Below are 14,654 nucleotides of genomic sequence, written 5' to 3'. Positions count from 1 at the left end.
TGGAATGATGAAGTGTTCTGAAACCTGATTGGTCAATTTCAATTAAAGTGGGACATTTGCATCGGGTGGATAATTTTCAAATGTTTGCTGTATGTCGAAGAAATAGGAGGACAACAAAAAAGGATCAAGGAATATAAAGTTGTAAGGGCACTGAACATTACAAAATGTCGAAGCAAAATGGCAAGGCGCCGCAAGAGAAACATATCCAAGTGGTGGTGCGGTGCAGGTAACAATTGTTCATTTATTTCCGAACTTATTGTTCTAGCAATGCTAAGCCAGAGTCAGGGATTGCATGAATGATTATTGATGTGGGCAGCAATACCACCCTGCAGGCTGCTGTAGGCCTAGGCTAGCCTAAGTCAAGTGTAGTATTTATAGATAGGCCTAAGCTACTCTTAGGTTTTATCTGTGAATTTCTATACGTTAAATCTCCACCTGCTAGGCCTAGGCTAGGCCTCGGCCTAAAAATAAAAATACAGAATTTATTATTGCTTTGAATCATTGAATGATTTTTTTCTACACGACTTTTGATCAAAATGCACATCAACAGCAAATACCAAAGCAGAATGTGCAGGCATATCCTTGTTTGTTACGTGTATCCCATTGGCAAATCAAGTGGCCGAGTGGTAAGGATTGGGCACTGCTAGCTACAGACAGCCTTAACATCTGTGTGTTGGTTCCAGCCAATCCTCGCTCATGGCTCGGTTGGATCACCAAGTCATCTCGGATAAGGACTTAAAATGGAGGTCCAGTGTATATATCTGGCTCGTGTGCACTTTAAAGAACCCATTTCATCTTTCGGAAGAATAGGGGGTTACCCTGACGATGTTATGGTTCATTTCAGCCTCTGTCGTTGTGGAATGAAGTGAACATGTAGTTACCATCATGAAGCGCCTCTTTTTAGGGCTGCTAGGTAGACACAGACCACGCCCATACGCAATTCAGCACAATGATGCTGCAAGTTATGGGTTAATCTCCTTCTTTTCCTTTCACTCTAAGTATATTGACCAAGCACCTTGACTTACATGGTGTATTCATGCTTTCAGAGGTCTAGCACTGGTTACCTCATAGTTTGTTATCCATCTGGGATTTTTTACAATTTTATATAATGGTTCTTAAGTGGGACTGACATGACAAGTAATAATTATTTTCCTAATGATAGCTTTTTTAGGAACAGAGCAGCTATTAGAATTGTATAAATAATACAGACACCACCAATAATAATACATCATATAATCTATGTTTCATCCATTTAGGCTATTAAATGCTGCATTTGCTAATATATAATTCTATGTTTTATACCTTTTGTGGTGTCTAACCCATTACTTTATGAGATCTTCGAACTTCTAACTCTGGTTCCTTACAATCAATAAACCCATGGTTAAAATCTGTCTTGCCTTTATAAACAAATTGAGAGAGCAGCTTAGCTCAGTCGGCTAATCAGTTGGTAGCCACTGTGTGTGCGCTGAACCGTGGAGATCTCTAGGTCCCTGGTTCAAATCCCATCACTGCCTCTCCTTGTGTTTCAGCTAGAGGGCTGAAATACAAGCTACAATAGCACACCGTCTTTCGGATGAGATGTTTCAGCCGGTGGTCCCGTGTGCATTTATGGCCCATGTGCACGTTAAAGAACGCAGTACACTCTTCGGAAAAGAGTAGGGGATTGTCTCCCGGTGTACTGCGCAATCACCACTAGAAGGACCCCACTGGAAATAAGTCTTCTAGACTTTTGTGGGGTATCCTTGGTGTTTACACTGAATAAATCCAATCCAGTCCAATCCAATTACAATCTTTAAAACTTCAATAGCGATTGGCAAGATATTATCAAGTTCATTCTTGAGTTCAGAAAGGAAATAAATGTCATCAGCATAGGTAAACTCAATGGGTAAATATTTCATGTCTATTGGTAGATTTGGTCTAAACACAGTTACAGCTCTCAAATAGTAAAAAGCTTCTGTAATCGTAATTGCATAGAATAGTCCTGACAGCGGACAGTCACCTTGAAACTGACCCAAAACTTTTTTTCTATTTGAATCTATTATAGACCTATAAGTAACACAGAAAAGAAGCAGGGATCACACAAAGTTGTAGAGACCAATTCTATCAAAAAAGAAGTCGTAGTAAACATGGAAGTAGCAGAGAAGTCCATCAACAAAACGTTCAGCTTTGACAAGGTAAAGTTTGTAAGAGAATAGGGTTTACTACTACTAGTAATATTATATTAATTACATCCTTGATAGATGAATATTCATCAAACTACAGTACTATTAGTATTAAGGTAAAAAGGTATTTTCAGTTGTTTACTATAATCAAAATATGTTGACCTTTCTTTATATATGTCTAGGTTTATGGTCCAAAAGCAAAGCAGGTTGATGTGTACAAAGGAGTAGTTGCACCTATCTTGGATGAAGTGTTGGCGGGATACAATTGTACTGTATTTGCGTAAGTCATCAGCTTTCATTTTTAACATGCTTGTCTACAATTTTTAAAGTGCAGCACTTGAATTTTTTCAAAATTTTACTTACAAATTTGATTTATTCAATTGCTAAAGCCAGGAAATAAATAAACAATAAAAAATAATTGAATAGGAAAATTTGTCACAATGCCAGAGATATTACATTTTCACTTACATAAATAAAAATTATTCCTCACAAAGTATTAAGCTAATACAGGAATATTCTTACAAAATCCATTTGACAGCCAATCACAGTATTATGATTAATTACTAATTTAATGTTTTTATAATGTAGGTATGGCCAGACAGGCACAGGTAAAACATTTACAATGGAAGGAGAAAGATCTCCAGATTTGGATCTGTCATGGGAACAGGTAAGTCACACATGTATATTCCATATTATTGCAAAGTGTACTGAAGTAGTAAACATTTGCAAGTTATATGCAATGTTTACTTCAACATTAGCACATTGAAATTCAGATTTCTGTTTGGTCAAACATTTGAAGCCTTGTCTAGCCTATCAAATTTTATTTGAAAGAAACATGTGATGTGTCTAAATATGGTCATTATTACATCATATCATGACCATATATAGCCACATCATGACTATATATGGGCATACAACAGTTTTTGTCAAATGAAATTTGATAGTCTGGATAGGGCATAAGGAATTTATTTTGCTCAAAATACAAATACAGTACTATACCATGAGTTTTGCATAATTATTATTATTATTTTAATATTCATATTATTGGTTTTTTTATGTTATATTAGATAAAGATTATATGAATATTATTAATAATATTATGTATTATAATTATATTATTCTTTGATATTTTTTTCCTCATTTGTTTCCTAAAATTTCCAATTCCAGGATCCTCTGGCTGGTGTGATTCCCCGTTCCATGCATCAGATCTTTGATAAACTGAAGGACCAGGAAGTAGAGTTTTCCATCCGTGTGTCGTATCTCGAACTGTACAACGAGGAACTCTTTGACCTTCTCGCCCCAACAGATGATACACCGCGTTTAAGAATTTTTGAAGATGCCACAAGAAAGGTTCCTTGTTTATCTTTTTTGCCTATATTTTATCAAAAAGCATTTTTTTTTTTGACCTAAAAAAATATATTGTCACACTGTGCTAGATTTAAGACATATTTCATGTGATATTGTTCGTTTCAGGGTTCTGTGGTTATTCAAGGCCTAGAGGAGGTTGTTGTTCATAACAAGGATGAGGTGTACTCCATTCTAGAGAAGGGGGCTGCTAAACGACAGACGGCAGCTACATTGATGAATGCCCATTCAAGGTTAGTACAGTTAAACTTGCCTAAGTCGACCTTGCCTAACTCGGATCATTTCGTCAATCAAGTCGAACTTATTTTACATGCCAAACTGTTATGTTTTTCATTAATTAACAATCTGTAAGTCGAATTTTATCTAAGTCGAACAATTTTTCAGTGGCATTTTGGAATCGACTTAGGCAAGTTCAACTGTATAAACTTTCAGTGTAAAATCTACCTCGTGAGGCAGTGAGCAAAATCTCTATTGTGTTTAATCATTTCCAGTCATCACAGATGCAAGAAGAAGTAACCTAAATTCATTTATTTATCTCCTCATAGTCGATCCCATTCTGTATTTTCCCTGACAATCCACCTGAAAGAGAACAACATAGATGGGGAGGAGCTTCTCAAGATTGGCAAGTTAAATCTTGTTGACCTTGCAGGTAGCGAGAACATTGGAAGGTCAGGTGCTGTAGACAAGCGTGCCAGAGAAGCTGGTAAGTAGAAAGGGAAACCTACCAAGTAAACAAAAGTAAATGAATACTGTCATTACCACCAGGGTACTATCACATAGCCCAGAATTCTTTAGGTTTAAATTCTGAAGACACAGAAATGAAATATTTTAAATATTAATTAATATTAATTATAAGAAGACATGTGCAATCCACTTTTATCTTGCTTTAAGCAGTATGTAAATATTAAATATTCATATATCTCATTTAAATGTGTGCTCCGGCATACTGCGAAATGGAAGTCGCCTCTTACTATAGTATTATAATCTAGTAAATGCATTGTAAATTTGAAAATGTTTTTGTTTTGTTTTCACCCAATATTAGAGGAGGGACTCTCCATGACTAATTGTTGACGACTGTGACCCTTCTGCTTTTGTAAGATAATTAATTCCTAAATTAATATAATAAGTGCAGTGTTTTTATAATTGTCTTTTCAGGTAACATTAACCAAAGTTTACTGACGCTTGGTAGAGTCATCACAGCTCTGGTAGAGCATGCACCTCACGTCCCTTACAGGTAAGACACTCAATCAAAACCTCAACACAAAAGTGGCAATCTCACAAATTTGTGTCACAGTTGCACTTAATATTTTAAAGTTTTGATCTGTTTTAGCATACAGTTTTTATTTATGACTCCTTAGAGAAAGCAAGCTGACACGTCTATTGCAAGACTCATTGGGTGGGCGAACCAAAACGTCCATCATTGCTACCATCTCACCCGTTGCTTGTAATCTTGAGGAAACACTGAGTACCTTGGATTATGCTCATCGGGCCAAGAACATCACAAACAGACCAGAAGTAAACCAGAAGCTTACCAAACGCACTCTCATCAAAGTAAGATTTGTCCTCATAAATATTCATACAAAACCCACATAACTCATGTTTATTCATACGAAGTAAAACAATCAAATATAATAAGATATTTAATCAATCTGTATGTTTGTTTTTGTACTATCTTATGACCTTGTTTACTAAATATAGAAACTCAAACCAACATAGCTCATGTTTATTCATACAGTCATACCCACATCTTTATATTCATACAAAGATATATCCACATCTCATGTTTATTCATATACAAAGAGCTATGCATGCATTTGATGTTTATTATTTTCTGAAAAAAACCATGTCTTTTAGGAGTATACAGAGGAGATTGAGAGACTGAGGAGAGACTTAATAGCTGCCAGGGAGAAAAATGGAATATTTTTATCAGAAGAAAATTATAAGTAAGAAGCCTTCAAATTCCAATTATAGATTCTAAAAATAATGTAACCATTATTGTATAGCGCATAAAGGTTCCTATGCCCTTGTTTCGCGTTAGTACTCTGGTCATTGAATGGAACAGCTATGTAACATTAGCGCGATAGTTCACTTCCAGTCGCTACTTCAAGTGTGTTTCAGCTAAAAGGCTGAAATACAAATTACAATATTGCACCACCTTTTAGATAAGATGCAATTGGTCCATTGTGCAACTGCAAAGGACCACCCCCATGTCAAAGTGGATTTTCCTTGGTTTGTTTCACTCCAAAAATACTCTCATTCTGTCCTGGACAAAATCATTATAATATTGTTTGGTAATCAAATTGTTTGCTATTAAAGGTCTATGGAAAACCAAATTGCATCACAACAAGACCGAATTAAAGAAAAGCAAGAGAACATTGAAGCTTTGGAAGAGGAGTTGAAAAAGGTATGAAGCTCTGTCCACCATATTGGATTCTCTTTATCATTGTCATCATGACCATATATAGAAATGTCACATGTTTTTGGTGGTCTGGACTTGGCTTAAAAGCTACTGCGCTATCAAAAATCTTTTTGATACATTTTATTTTAATTTTTTTCAGTTGCAAAGATGTTTTTAGTATATTCTTACTAGTTTTCTTCAATTTCAGATTCAAGAAATGTATTTCATTCAGTCAGAGCAGTTGGAGGAAACATCCAAAACACTGGAAGACACACAAGCAAATTTAACCACAACAAAGAAGGTGAGAAAATTATTCCACTAGAAAGTGCTTCCAACTGAGCTTTAACTGCTATTGTTGGCAATTGTTTTTCCCAGTGCAGTTCATGTATATTCTGCAAGCTAGTTACTTATTTGTTTCACTGTTTTATTTTTTAAGGTCTTGAGGGACACGACTCAAGATCGTGACGAGCAAAAGCATTTGGTGTCAAAACACGTTACTACCGAGAAGTCACTCTACTCACAAGCAACTAGTGTGAGTATAAGTGGTTAACAGAAGTATATTTTTTTCTACAATAAGAAAGGTTTCACTTCCTCTCCCCACCTAGGGTTAAAATTTGGTACCTGCTAGCCCCGATGCATTGTTTACTAGTGGGAACATATTGGAATATTTCACCACATATGTGATACATAAGTCATCTAATGACCAAAGTAATGTTATGAAGCATATGGACACCTTATTAATAATTATGCTTTGAATTTGTGAATTATTATATACAGTTGAAATTGCCTAAGTTGAATCCACAATGCCATTGAAAATTTTTTCTTAGACTTAGATAAAATTTGACATACAGATTGTTAATTAATGGAAAACTCAACAGTTTGGCATGTAAAATAAGTAAAATAAGAAATTATTCGACTTAGGCAAGTTTAACTGTACATCTTTTTTATATCTAGCTTCTGGGTGTGACGAAGGAGAGTACAAGCGATGTGGAAGGACTTCATGCCAAACTAGATCGTAAAAGGGCAGTGGAGAAACACAACAATAATGCGCAGAAAACCTTCCAGGACAACTTCCATGCTCAGATGCAGAGTCTTCACGGAAGTCTGACGAATTTCAGCGAGAAGCAAACAAAATACATTGAGCAACACCAGGAAAATCTTGGTAGGAATAGATTTTTCAGAAAACCGAAAGGTCCACTGATTAATCTCAGATCAGATAGTATAATACATACTCCAAGTATCGAAATGCACGCCATTGTGTCGGGATTCAATATTTCAACATTAATTATGTCATCATCAGGAATGATAATGGTGACATATTTATTCCTGATGATGACATAATTAATGTCGAAATATTGAAATCCGACATTTTGATACTTGGTGTATGTATTATACTATCTGAATAGATTTTTTCTGGCAGTAATTACACCCACATTTACACAAGATTTGCGTGTTATATTGTAACTGTTAGGCGAGACTTTTTCTGTACCTTGTTTAGTGAACCTGCCACCCGCCAATAATGATGATTTGGAATACAAATATAATTTCATTTTTGGCCAGTTAGCATTCGGATGGTTTTAGAAAAACTGTTGCTAAATAAGAAAACAATATTTTTTTTCCACCCTCCTCTGATGATCTGTAAAAAAATATATTTGCGAAACAAGAGCAAAAAATGTGTCATTACAAAACACAATTTGTATCCTATGTTATTATCTTTCAATACTACATGAGGAATTATGCACTAACAAAGACTTAAATGAGGTTATGAGGCTCAACTTAAGCAAGTTGCTAATGAATATTTCAGAATGATTACATTTGAACATGCATTAAGACTTAATGCAGGCTAAATGCTAATGAACCTATCCACTAAGCCATGCTCCTTTGATATTTTTGCTAAGGTCCTGCAAAACATACGTAACAATGTGTGTTGGTGGGACATACACATATTTTTGTAGGACATACACGTATTCCTGGCCCTATTTTGATTGGTCAGTTAAGTTTGATTCACACTCTGGAAAAGTTCATTACAACATTCACTTGAGTAATACCATATTTAAAATGTTTTTTTTTTAAACATTTTTTACAAATTTCTCTTGCAATTGTGATTCTGGAAAACATAAATCCTCTATAGATTATTAGTTTTGCCCTTCATTTCATTCACATTTTTGAAAACATTTTATACTAGATAATGACCTTACTGGGAGATCTGAGGAGATGAATAAACTTTGCAACACACTGTCAACAATTGTAGACAACACTGAGAAGAAACTCTGTAACCTAGCAACAAGCAATCAGGAATATTGTTCGACTACAGAACAGTGGAATAATGAAATGTTGAATATGACTGAGAAACACAATGTAAGCATTGTTTTAATCTACTCATTATGTTTTAGTCTAATCATCTGAATAATCAGCATATTTATAATTATTGGCGGTACAATACATGGGTTGAGGAGGTTGCAGAATGCCTGAAAACATTAAGTTCAATGTGATATGCCCATATTTGGGTGTAATATGACATCATCATGCCCATATATGGGCACATCACACAAATGTGTCGCATACAATTTGCTAGTGTGAACAGCAAATTATTGATTGAGATGCTCACCTTTTAATTTCAACCAAAATTAAACCAAAGTGTCTTTGGTTTAAAATCCTATAATTCTAAGTCACAATGTTTTACAATTGTACAACTTTTACAAATACTATTATTATCTTATCTGACATCATTTCAGAATTTCAATGATAACCCTTTCTCTTACTTATTCCCTCACTGCTTCAGGAAACAAATGTAAAAACATTGCAATCATTTTTGTCTGACACAATTCTACCATGTATGAGGACCATCCAAGGCAAATTGTCCGTCCATGCCCAGGCTTTGGGCCAATGGAAAGGCAGACTTAGAGAACAAGTAAGTAATATATGATACACACATCAATTGATGTCTACTCTTCTGAACCACTTTCATGCTGGTGATAAAATTGTATTCATTTGTGACTTTATGCTCTCCATCCACACAAATAATAATGATCGACTTGTAGGAAACATATTGCGGAGAGCTTTATGTGCTTATGAGAACTCAATAAAACTTTTGCAAGAAAAAAAAGACAGGTGGAACAGCTAAGATTTCAGGTAATCAGTTTAAACTGATAAAAAGTAAAATTTCCAAATTAATGTAGAAAAAGGACAGCAGTCTACAATTAGAAACATGCTGTTACTGCATTATATTATATTGGTTGGATAAAACAAGTTGTTTGCTTTTTAGCGTGAGACGCAGACAAGGCACATGAGGCAGTTTGTTGCCGAGGAGAAGGAGAAGCTAGAGCACTTCACAAGCCTAGCAAGCACTCAGCTGGAAACACAAGCAACAGAACTTGAACAGCAACGACAGGCAGCACAGCAACTTGTTGAGGACTCGGAAAAACAAGGCCAGGTATAATTGCATTATGCTCCAATTAAAACCATTTTTCTGTGGTTCCCATACTAACAAATGTCTGTTATATTCTCTAATTAGAGACCAGAGCTGCTAAAGACCATGAAAAGCCCATTCCCAAAGTGGTCTTTAATTGGAGGGAGACCTGTATTTATTTATTTATTTATTTATTTTAATTTTATTAATTTGTTACTTTAACTGGTGATTCCCAAATGAGATTGCTTTTGTAAAGAAAATCAGCCAAACTAGTTCCATCTTTTCGTTTACAAGTGTATTAACTGATACTTACTCGATTGTATATTGTCTAAATTCTGTAAATGTTTTGTCGATGTTTAAGGAGTTACAAGAAGCATTTGTTGCAGCAGTTACAGAGCAGATTCAGAAGTTGATGGTGACACAGTACAGCAGTCTCAGAACCGGCGTTGAAAGCGTAAGTTACTAATTCAGTTTACCGCCTAAATATTATAACATCTACAGATTTAATGTCACTTTTGAAATGGTGGACAACCTTTACATGTTTCTCAATTTTTTTATTTTTTCAGTTACAAAGTCAGCAAACAAGGGTGATAAATCAGGCAAAGGAACTTAAAACAGAAGTAAAGGAGTAAGTAATGCTAAAAACAAAAACAAAAAAATTTCGGTTTTTATAAGATAAATGCAAAACTGGCGGTGGTTACACTTTCTGCATGGCTCAGTATGTAACCAACACATTCAAACAGTGCTATATAAAAATTATTACCATCATCATCATCATCATGTTGTTCACATTGTCATCATCATTGTCCTCTATATTATTATTTTTGTTATTATATTCAAGTCACACAAAAAATGCCTTAAACTTGTCCCAAATGGGTATCATGCAAGAACACTTATAATTATGTAACAGAAAGTACCAAGCTCGCAGAGGGCTTCACTGTACAAACTTACTGAGCACTCTGCGAGCAGACATCAAGGAGGCACTGATGGGAAAATTTATAGAACGGGCAAGAAACTAAAGGGAGCTAAGGATGCTCGCAAGCAACAAGATAAAGTGGCTTCAAATGAAGGACTGATTGCAGCTGTAGGAAGTTTCTACTACTACAGAAGCAGTATCCAGTAGATAATAAATAAATAATAATAAATGATAATTTATAAAACCTGCTTTTCAGGTCTGTGGGTCATATTGCTACAGCTACTGAAGAATTTTCAGTTCAATTCAACTCACAAACGGAAGAGTTTACAGATAAGATAGTTGAGGACATGGCTCAGGTATGTGTGTATTCAAGTGTTTATTTTCTATAATCAATTGAAAATTATCTATTTTTACAATACACATAGTGCATAGACAAGGTTTTGTGTTACGTGCTTTACAAGTATACAAGCATCACCATTAGAAAATTAAACCTCAAAACACTGCTTTAGATTTAAGTTTACCCCTCCTCCTCTGATGTTAGTGCTACTCAGTCTTGCCAGAAGCCCTATCCAGAATATCAAATTTCATTTGACAAGAACATGTGACATGCCTAAATATGGTCATGATGACATCACATCATGACCATATATAGGCACATCATGACTATATATGGGCATACAACTGTTTTTTGATAATCTGGACAGAGCTATACCGTTGAAACTTTACATTTGTTTGTTTTCTGTTTTAGGCATGTGACTGCCATGATGAGACGGCAAAGACTAACTGTAACCTGGAAAGCAACCTAAAGAACTTTGTCCAGGAAGAGGTGGATGTTTTCAACCAACAGAAGGCAGATCTTGAAAGAGAATTAGAATTACAGATGACAACAGTAAAACAAGAAACAGAGAAACACACAGCTGGTGTTGATGTAAGATAAATAATATATTTGTCGTAATCGTATTTCAAGAAGTACTGTCACAAGTTTCGAGCGAAATCTATTCGAATTCTAACAAGACGCCCCCCTATTTCATGACAGTATGTTTTTTTAATGTTGCGTGCACACAAAATCAAGGCAGTCAGACCTTTGCAGATCTATACTCTTTAGTTTATTTCATACTCTCTTATGACAGATTTATCTGTGGCCTCAAGGAAGCCAAGTTTGTACATGAATAAATTAATTTAACAAATAGCTCTAGTCATAGTCATGGCATTATAGCTACTAGGGAAATAGATTAAATATAACTCGCAATGAATAAGATATGCTGATATATAGACTATTGTTTATATCTTTCCCTTGTACATGTATATATCTGCAGTGTCTGAAGACAGAGTTTAAAGAACAGATGAGGACAACACACAATACAGTACAAGATCAGTATCACGGTTTGCAAACATCATTGGCAGTCTTAGTCAGACCACTTAAAGACCAGAACGAAGATCTTGAATTATGGACAGAGGGCATGGAGGAAGAATTTACCGTCACAACGCAAATGGCAGAGAACTTTGTAACAATGAAGATGAAGAAAGACATGCCAACAGGTTAGCAGTCATCACCTGATAGGATCAGTTCATTTTCAGTTTTATTCTTAATGCCTGCTAAAAATATAATCATCCTGAATTATCATTCCATTACTGTATCACTATTTACTGTATTTGTCTTAAACCAGGCACAACACCACAGAGAAGGGAGTTCCTTTATCCAAGGAAGCTGTCCAAGACATCTCCACATGAAAAGATCTTGCAAACCTTCCGTACGGATTATGAAGTTAAGCAAGCTGCCGCCTTGCCTCTACCGGATTTTTCAGATAGTGAGGTAAGATTTCAAAACCATGGCTCAAAAAAATAATAAGATTAAATACATTTTGTTTTCATCAAGCTTTCCATCACACCACATGTCAGTTTAAAACAGTTTTTGTTTTCCTTATTTCTTATTATTACCTGCTCTGCTTATCCATAGGTAACTTTGAGCTCTAGTCCAGAAAGACCAGTATCAGCGTTATCACAATCGCGTATGGGGAGTTCAGAGAATCTAAGTTACATTTCCGATCTGTCACAATCACAGGTAAAACAATTTATGCAACACTCAATATATATTATACTTTATTGGCAACTGTTCTTAGCAAGTCTACTAAATAATAGTGGGTGTAGGGAAATAAACCGCCGCCCCACATACACACAAACAGTTTCCAGTTAGAGCGCCAGTGATTCAGTTCACTTTAGGAGCCATCCCCCTCCCAATTTTTAATTAGGGTTTCAGTGATTCATCTAGGTTATTAGGTAGTTTTCACCACACGATGTTAACCTTAAGGTTAACGGATGCCGTCATAATTTATTCATCTTGCGTTGCGGAGTACGTTAATTTCAGGATTTTACGTGCTCAACGTACGTTAGTTACGTGTTTGCGTATGCGTATTTTCATTTGTTTACAAAAGCGGCGGAGCTATCGCGCTGCATGTTGGGTACTAACGTTAAAGTTAACGTAAGGTTAACGAAAACTACCTATTAAGAACCTGATACCCCAATCCCTTTTTTTCCAGTTGGCTCTTTAGTCATTTAAATAGTTATAAAATTGCTTTGAAAGTTTCCTAAATAATATCAAAATGTATGTAAATATATATATATTTATATATATATATAATTGTATGTATTTAAATATATTTAATGTATGTATAATATTTATAAATATGTTTTTCTTATTTTAGGACGAGACTGAATGTAAGGAGAATTTTGTAATACCAAAAGATATGTCCAGCGTGAGCAAACGCAAGATGAGGGGTAAGGTCCGGAACATGCAAACTAAGTCACGTCTGCCACTACGCAGTACGAACACCACGCCATCAAATTGATATATTTTCAAAAAGTGGAAATACGAAGTTAGAAACTCTCATTGTACATACGTTTATTGACCATCCAATGGAAAACAACTGATTTATAATAGTTCGCTAAGGATTGAGATTAATTATGCAACATATACAATTAATAGGTACAGCTAACTGCATATTAGTGTTCAATTCCACAAACATGCACATTAGAATTTGACATTGGTGTCTCCAATATTAATTTTTCAAGATACTAAAGCACTATTATGACTATTATCGTATAACAATTTTTTAAATAAACAAAATCATATTGAATTAAGAGGAAAAGAAGCAGAAATATAGTTATAGTGGGTAAGGTCCCCACTATTTAATCCTAGAGTATCGTAGTTGGTTTCACATACACTATTGATAAATTAGTGTATAATAAAATGTAGCGTAGCATATGATGTAATACATATACGGTATTGTAATTTAAATGTGTTGTAACCCTATATTTTAACTTTATAGATATTTTGGTGCAGTGGTCAATTTTGTCCAAGAGGGTTATTTTTTTCTTGTTTTCCTGTTTCCATAATTTTCCTGTTTCCATAATTTGCATACTAAAGATTTAAGAAAATACTTGTTAACATTATGAATGTGCAACATCATATAGAAAGCCCTGACTATCAAATTTGATTTGACAAAAAAACTGTTGTATGCCCATATATAGTCATGATGTGCCTATATATGGTCATGATGTGATGTGTAGACAATGCTTTAAGGACATTTTGCACATTTTGTTTATAATTACTCAGCTTTTATAATATTGTGATTATTGGCGTGACCCACTTTTAAGGCGATCATGTTGAAATCATAAATTTAAATGCTTTTAGGTGACTTAATCATATTCATCCTTGTATCGATAGCATCAAACTTCCTCTTTGGAATTCATAAACATTTTTATATATATACTGTATTTTAAAAAACAATAAATGGTATTACTTTGTAACATAAATATGTACAATAAAATCCTTTAAAGAAACGTTATAGTAAAGTAATCTATTCTTCAGCTTAAAATTTCTTAACAGAATTGTATTAAAGACACTGTGCATATATGTTTACAAAAGCCCTAAGAAATGTTATGGTAAAGCAATCAATTGGTGGGCATGCTATTAGCAAATTGTAAGATCTTTGCTTTTCATTAAGACACCTAGTGTTGTACTATATGAAGATGGTGTAAAACGTTCAGTTTTTTATGTAATATATTATATTTTTTGTCTGTAATTGGTGATGCATTGCATTGATTTTATTTACAAACCACTTATCACTTGCCAATGCTCTAGGATACAATAATACCATTTAGAAAGAACCTTGTGTTTTAATTGTCTTTATTTAACAACGATTTCTAACAGTTTAATAACAGTAGAAAACTGGGTACAGCATTTTTTTAAACGTGCAACTGCAAAATACAATAAGAATATTTAGAAACTACAAATGGAAAAACAGATTGAAGAACAATCCCCAAAATTCTAAATTGTAGACTGTTCATATAAGTTATATATTAATACTGCACAGTATAATTTACTTTTATATATATATTACTGAC

At 34.5% G+C, this 14,654-nt stretch overlaps 1 protein-coding gene across 1 annotated transcript; it reads left to right on the top strand.

The window, feature by feature from the left end:
* The first annotated feature begins 45 nt into the window (after positions 1-45).
* On the top strand, positions 46-14,417 carry LOC117102603 (kinesin-like protein KIF11). The gene is made up of 25 exons (XM_033242963.1): positions 46-226; positions 2,045-2,174; positions 2,345-2,442; positions 2,751-2,829; positions 3,330-3,512; positions 3,636-3,760; positions 4,073-4,230; positions 4,683-4,761; positions 4,886-5,078; positions 5,382-5,470; positions 5,844-5,931; positions 6,134-6,226; positions 6,362-6,457; positions 6,880-7,087; positions 8,111-8,283; positions 8,708-8,836; positions 9,191-9,358; positions 9,696-9,788; positions 9,901-9,962; positions 10,507-10,606; positions 10,999-11,178; positions 11,567-11,789; positions 11,918-12,063; positions 12,208-12,312; positions 12,953-14,417. Exons 1-25 carry the CDS (start codon positions 165-167, stop codon positions 13,094-13,096), a joined length of 3,204 nt encoding a protein of 1,067 aa, XP_033098854.1. The 5' UTR covers positions 46-164; the 3' UTR covers positions 13,097-14,417.
* Positions 14,418-14,654: the final 237 nt, after the last annotated feature.

Source organism: Anneissia japonica, unplaced genomic scaffold (genome assembly GCF_011630105.1).
Source record: "Anneissia japonica isolate Jap-2015-1 unplaced genomic scaffold, ASM1163010v1 scaffold1489_len2284818_cov182, whole genome shotgun sequence".
Lineage (NCBI taxonomy): Eukaryota > Metazoa > Echinodermata > Crinoidea > Comatulida > Comatulidae > Anneissia > Anneissia japonica.
This window is presented reverse-complemented; position numbering and strand designations above follow the sequence as displayed.

Bases quoted from the DNA above. Each gene is read 5' to 3' on its own strand.
- LOC117102603 (XM_033242963.1), top strand. From the start codon at position 165: ATGTCGAAGCAAAATGGCAAGGCGCCGCAAGAGAAACATATCCAAGTG. The intron at 3,761-4,072 runs GTTAGTACAGTT...ATCTCCTCATAG, and splicing joins TTGATGAATGCCCATTCAAG to TCGATCCCATTCTGTATTTT. The intron at 5,471-5,843 runs GTAAGAAGCCTT...TTGCTATTAAAG, and splicing joins TTATCAGAAGAAAATTATAA to GTCTATGGAAAACCAAATTG.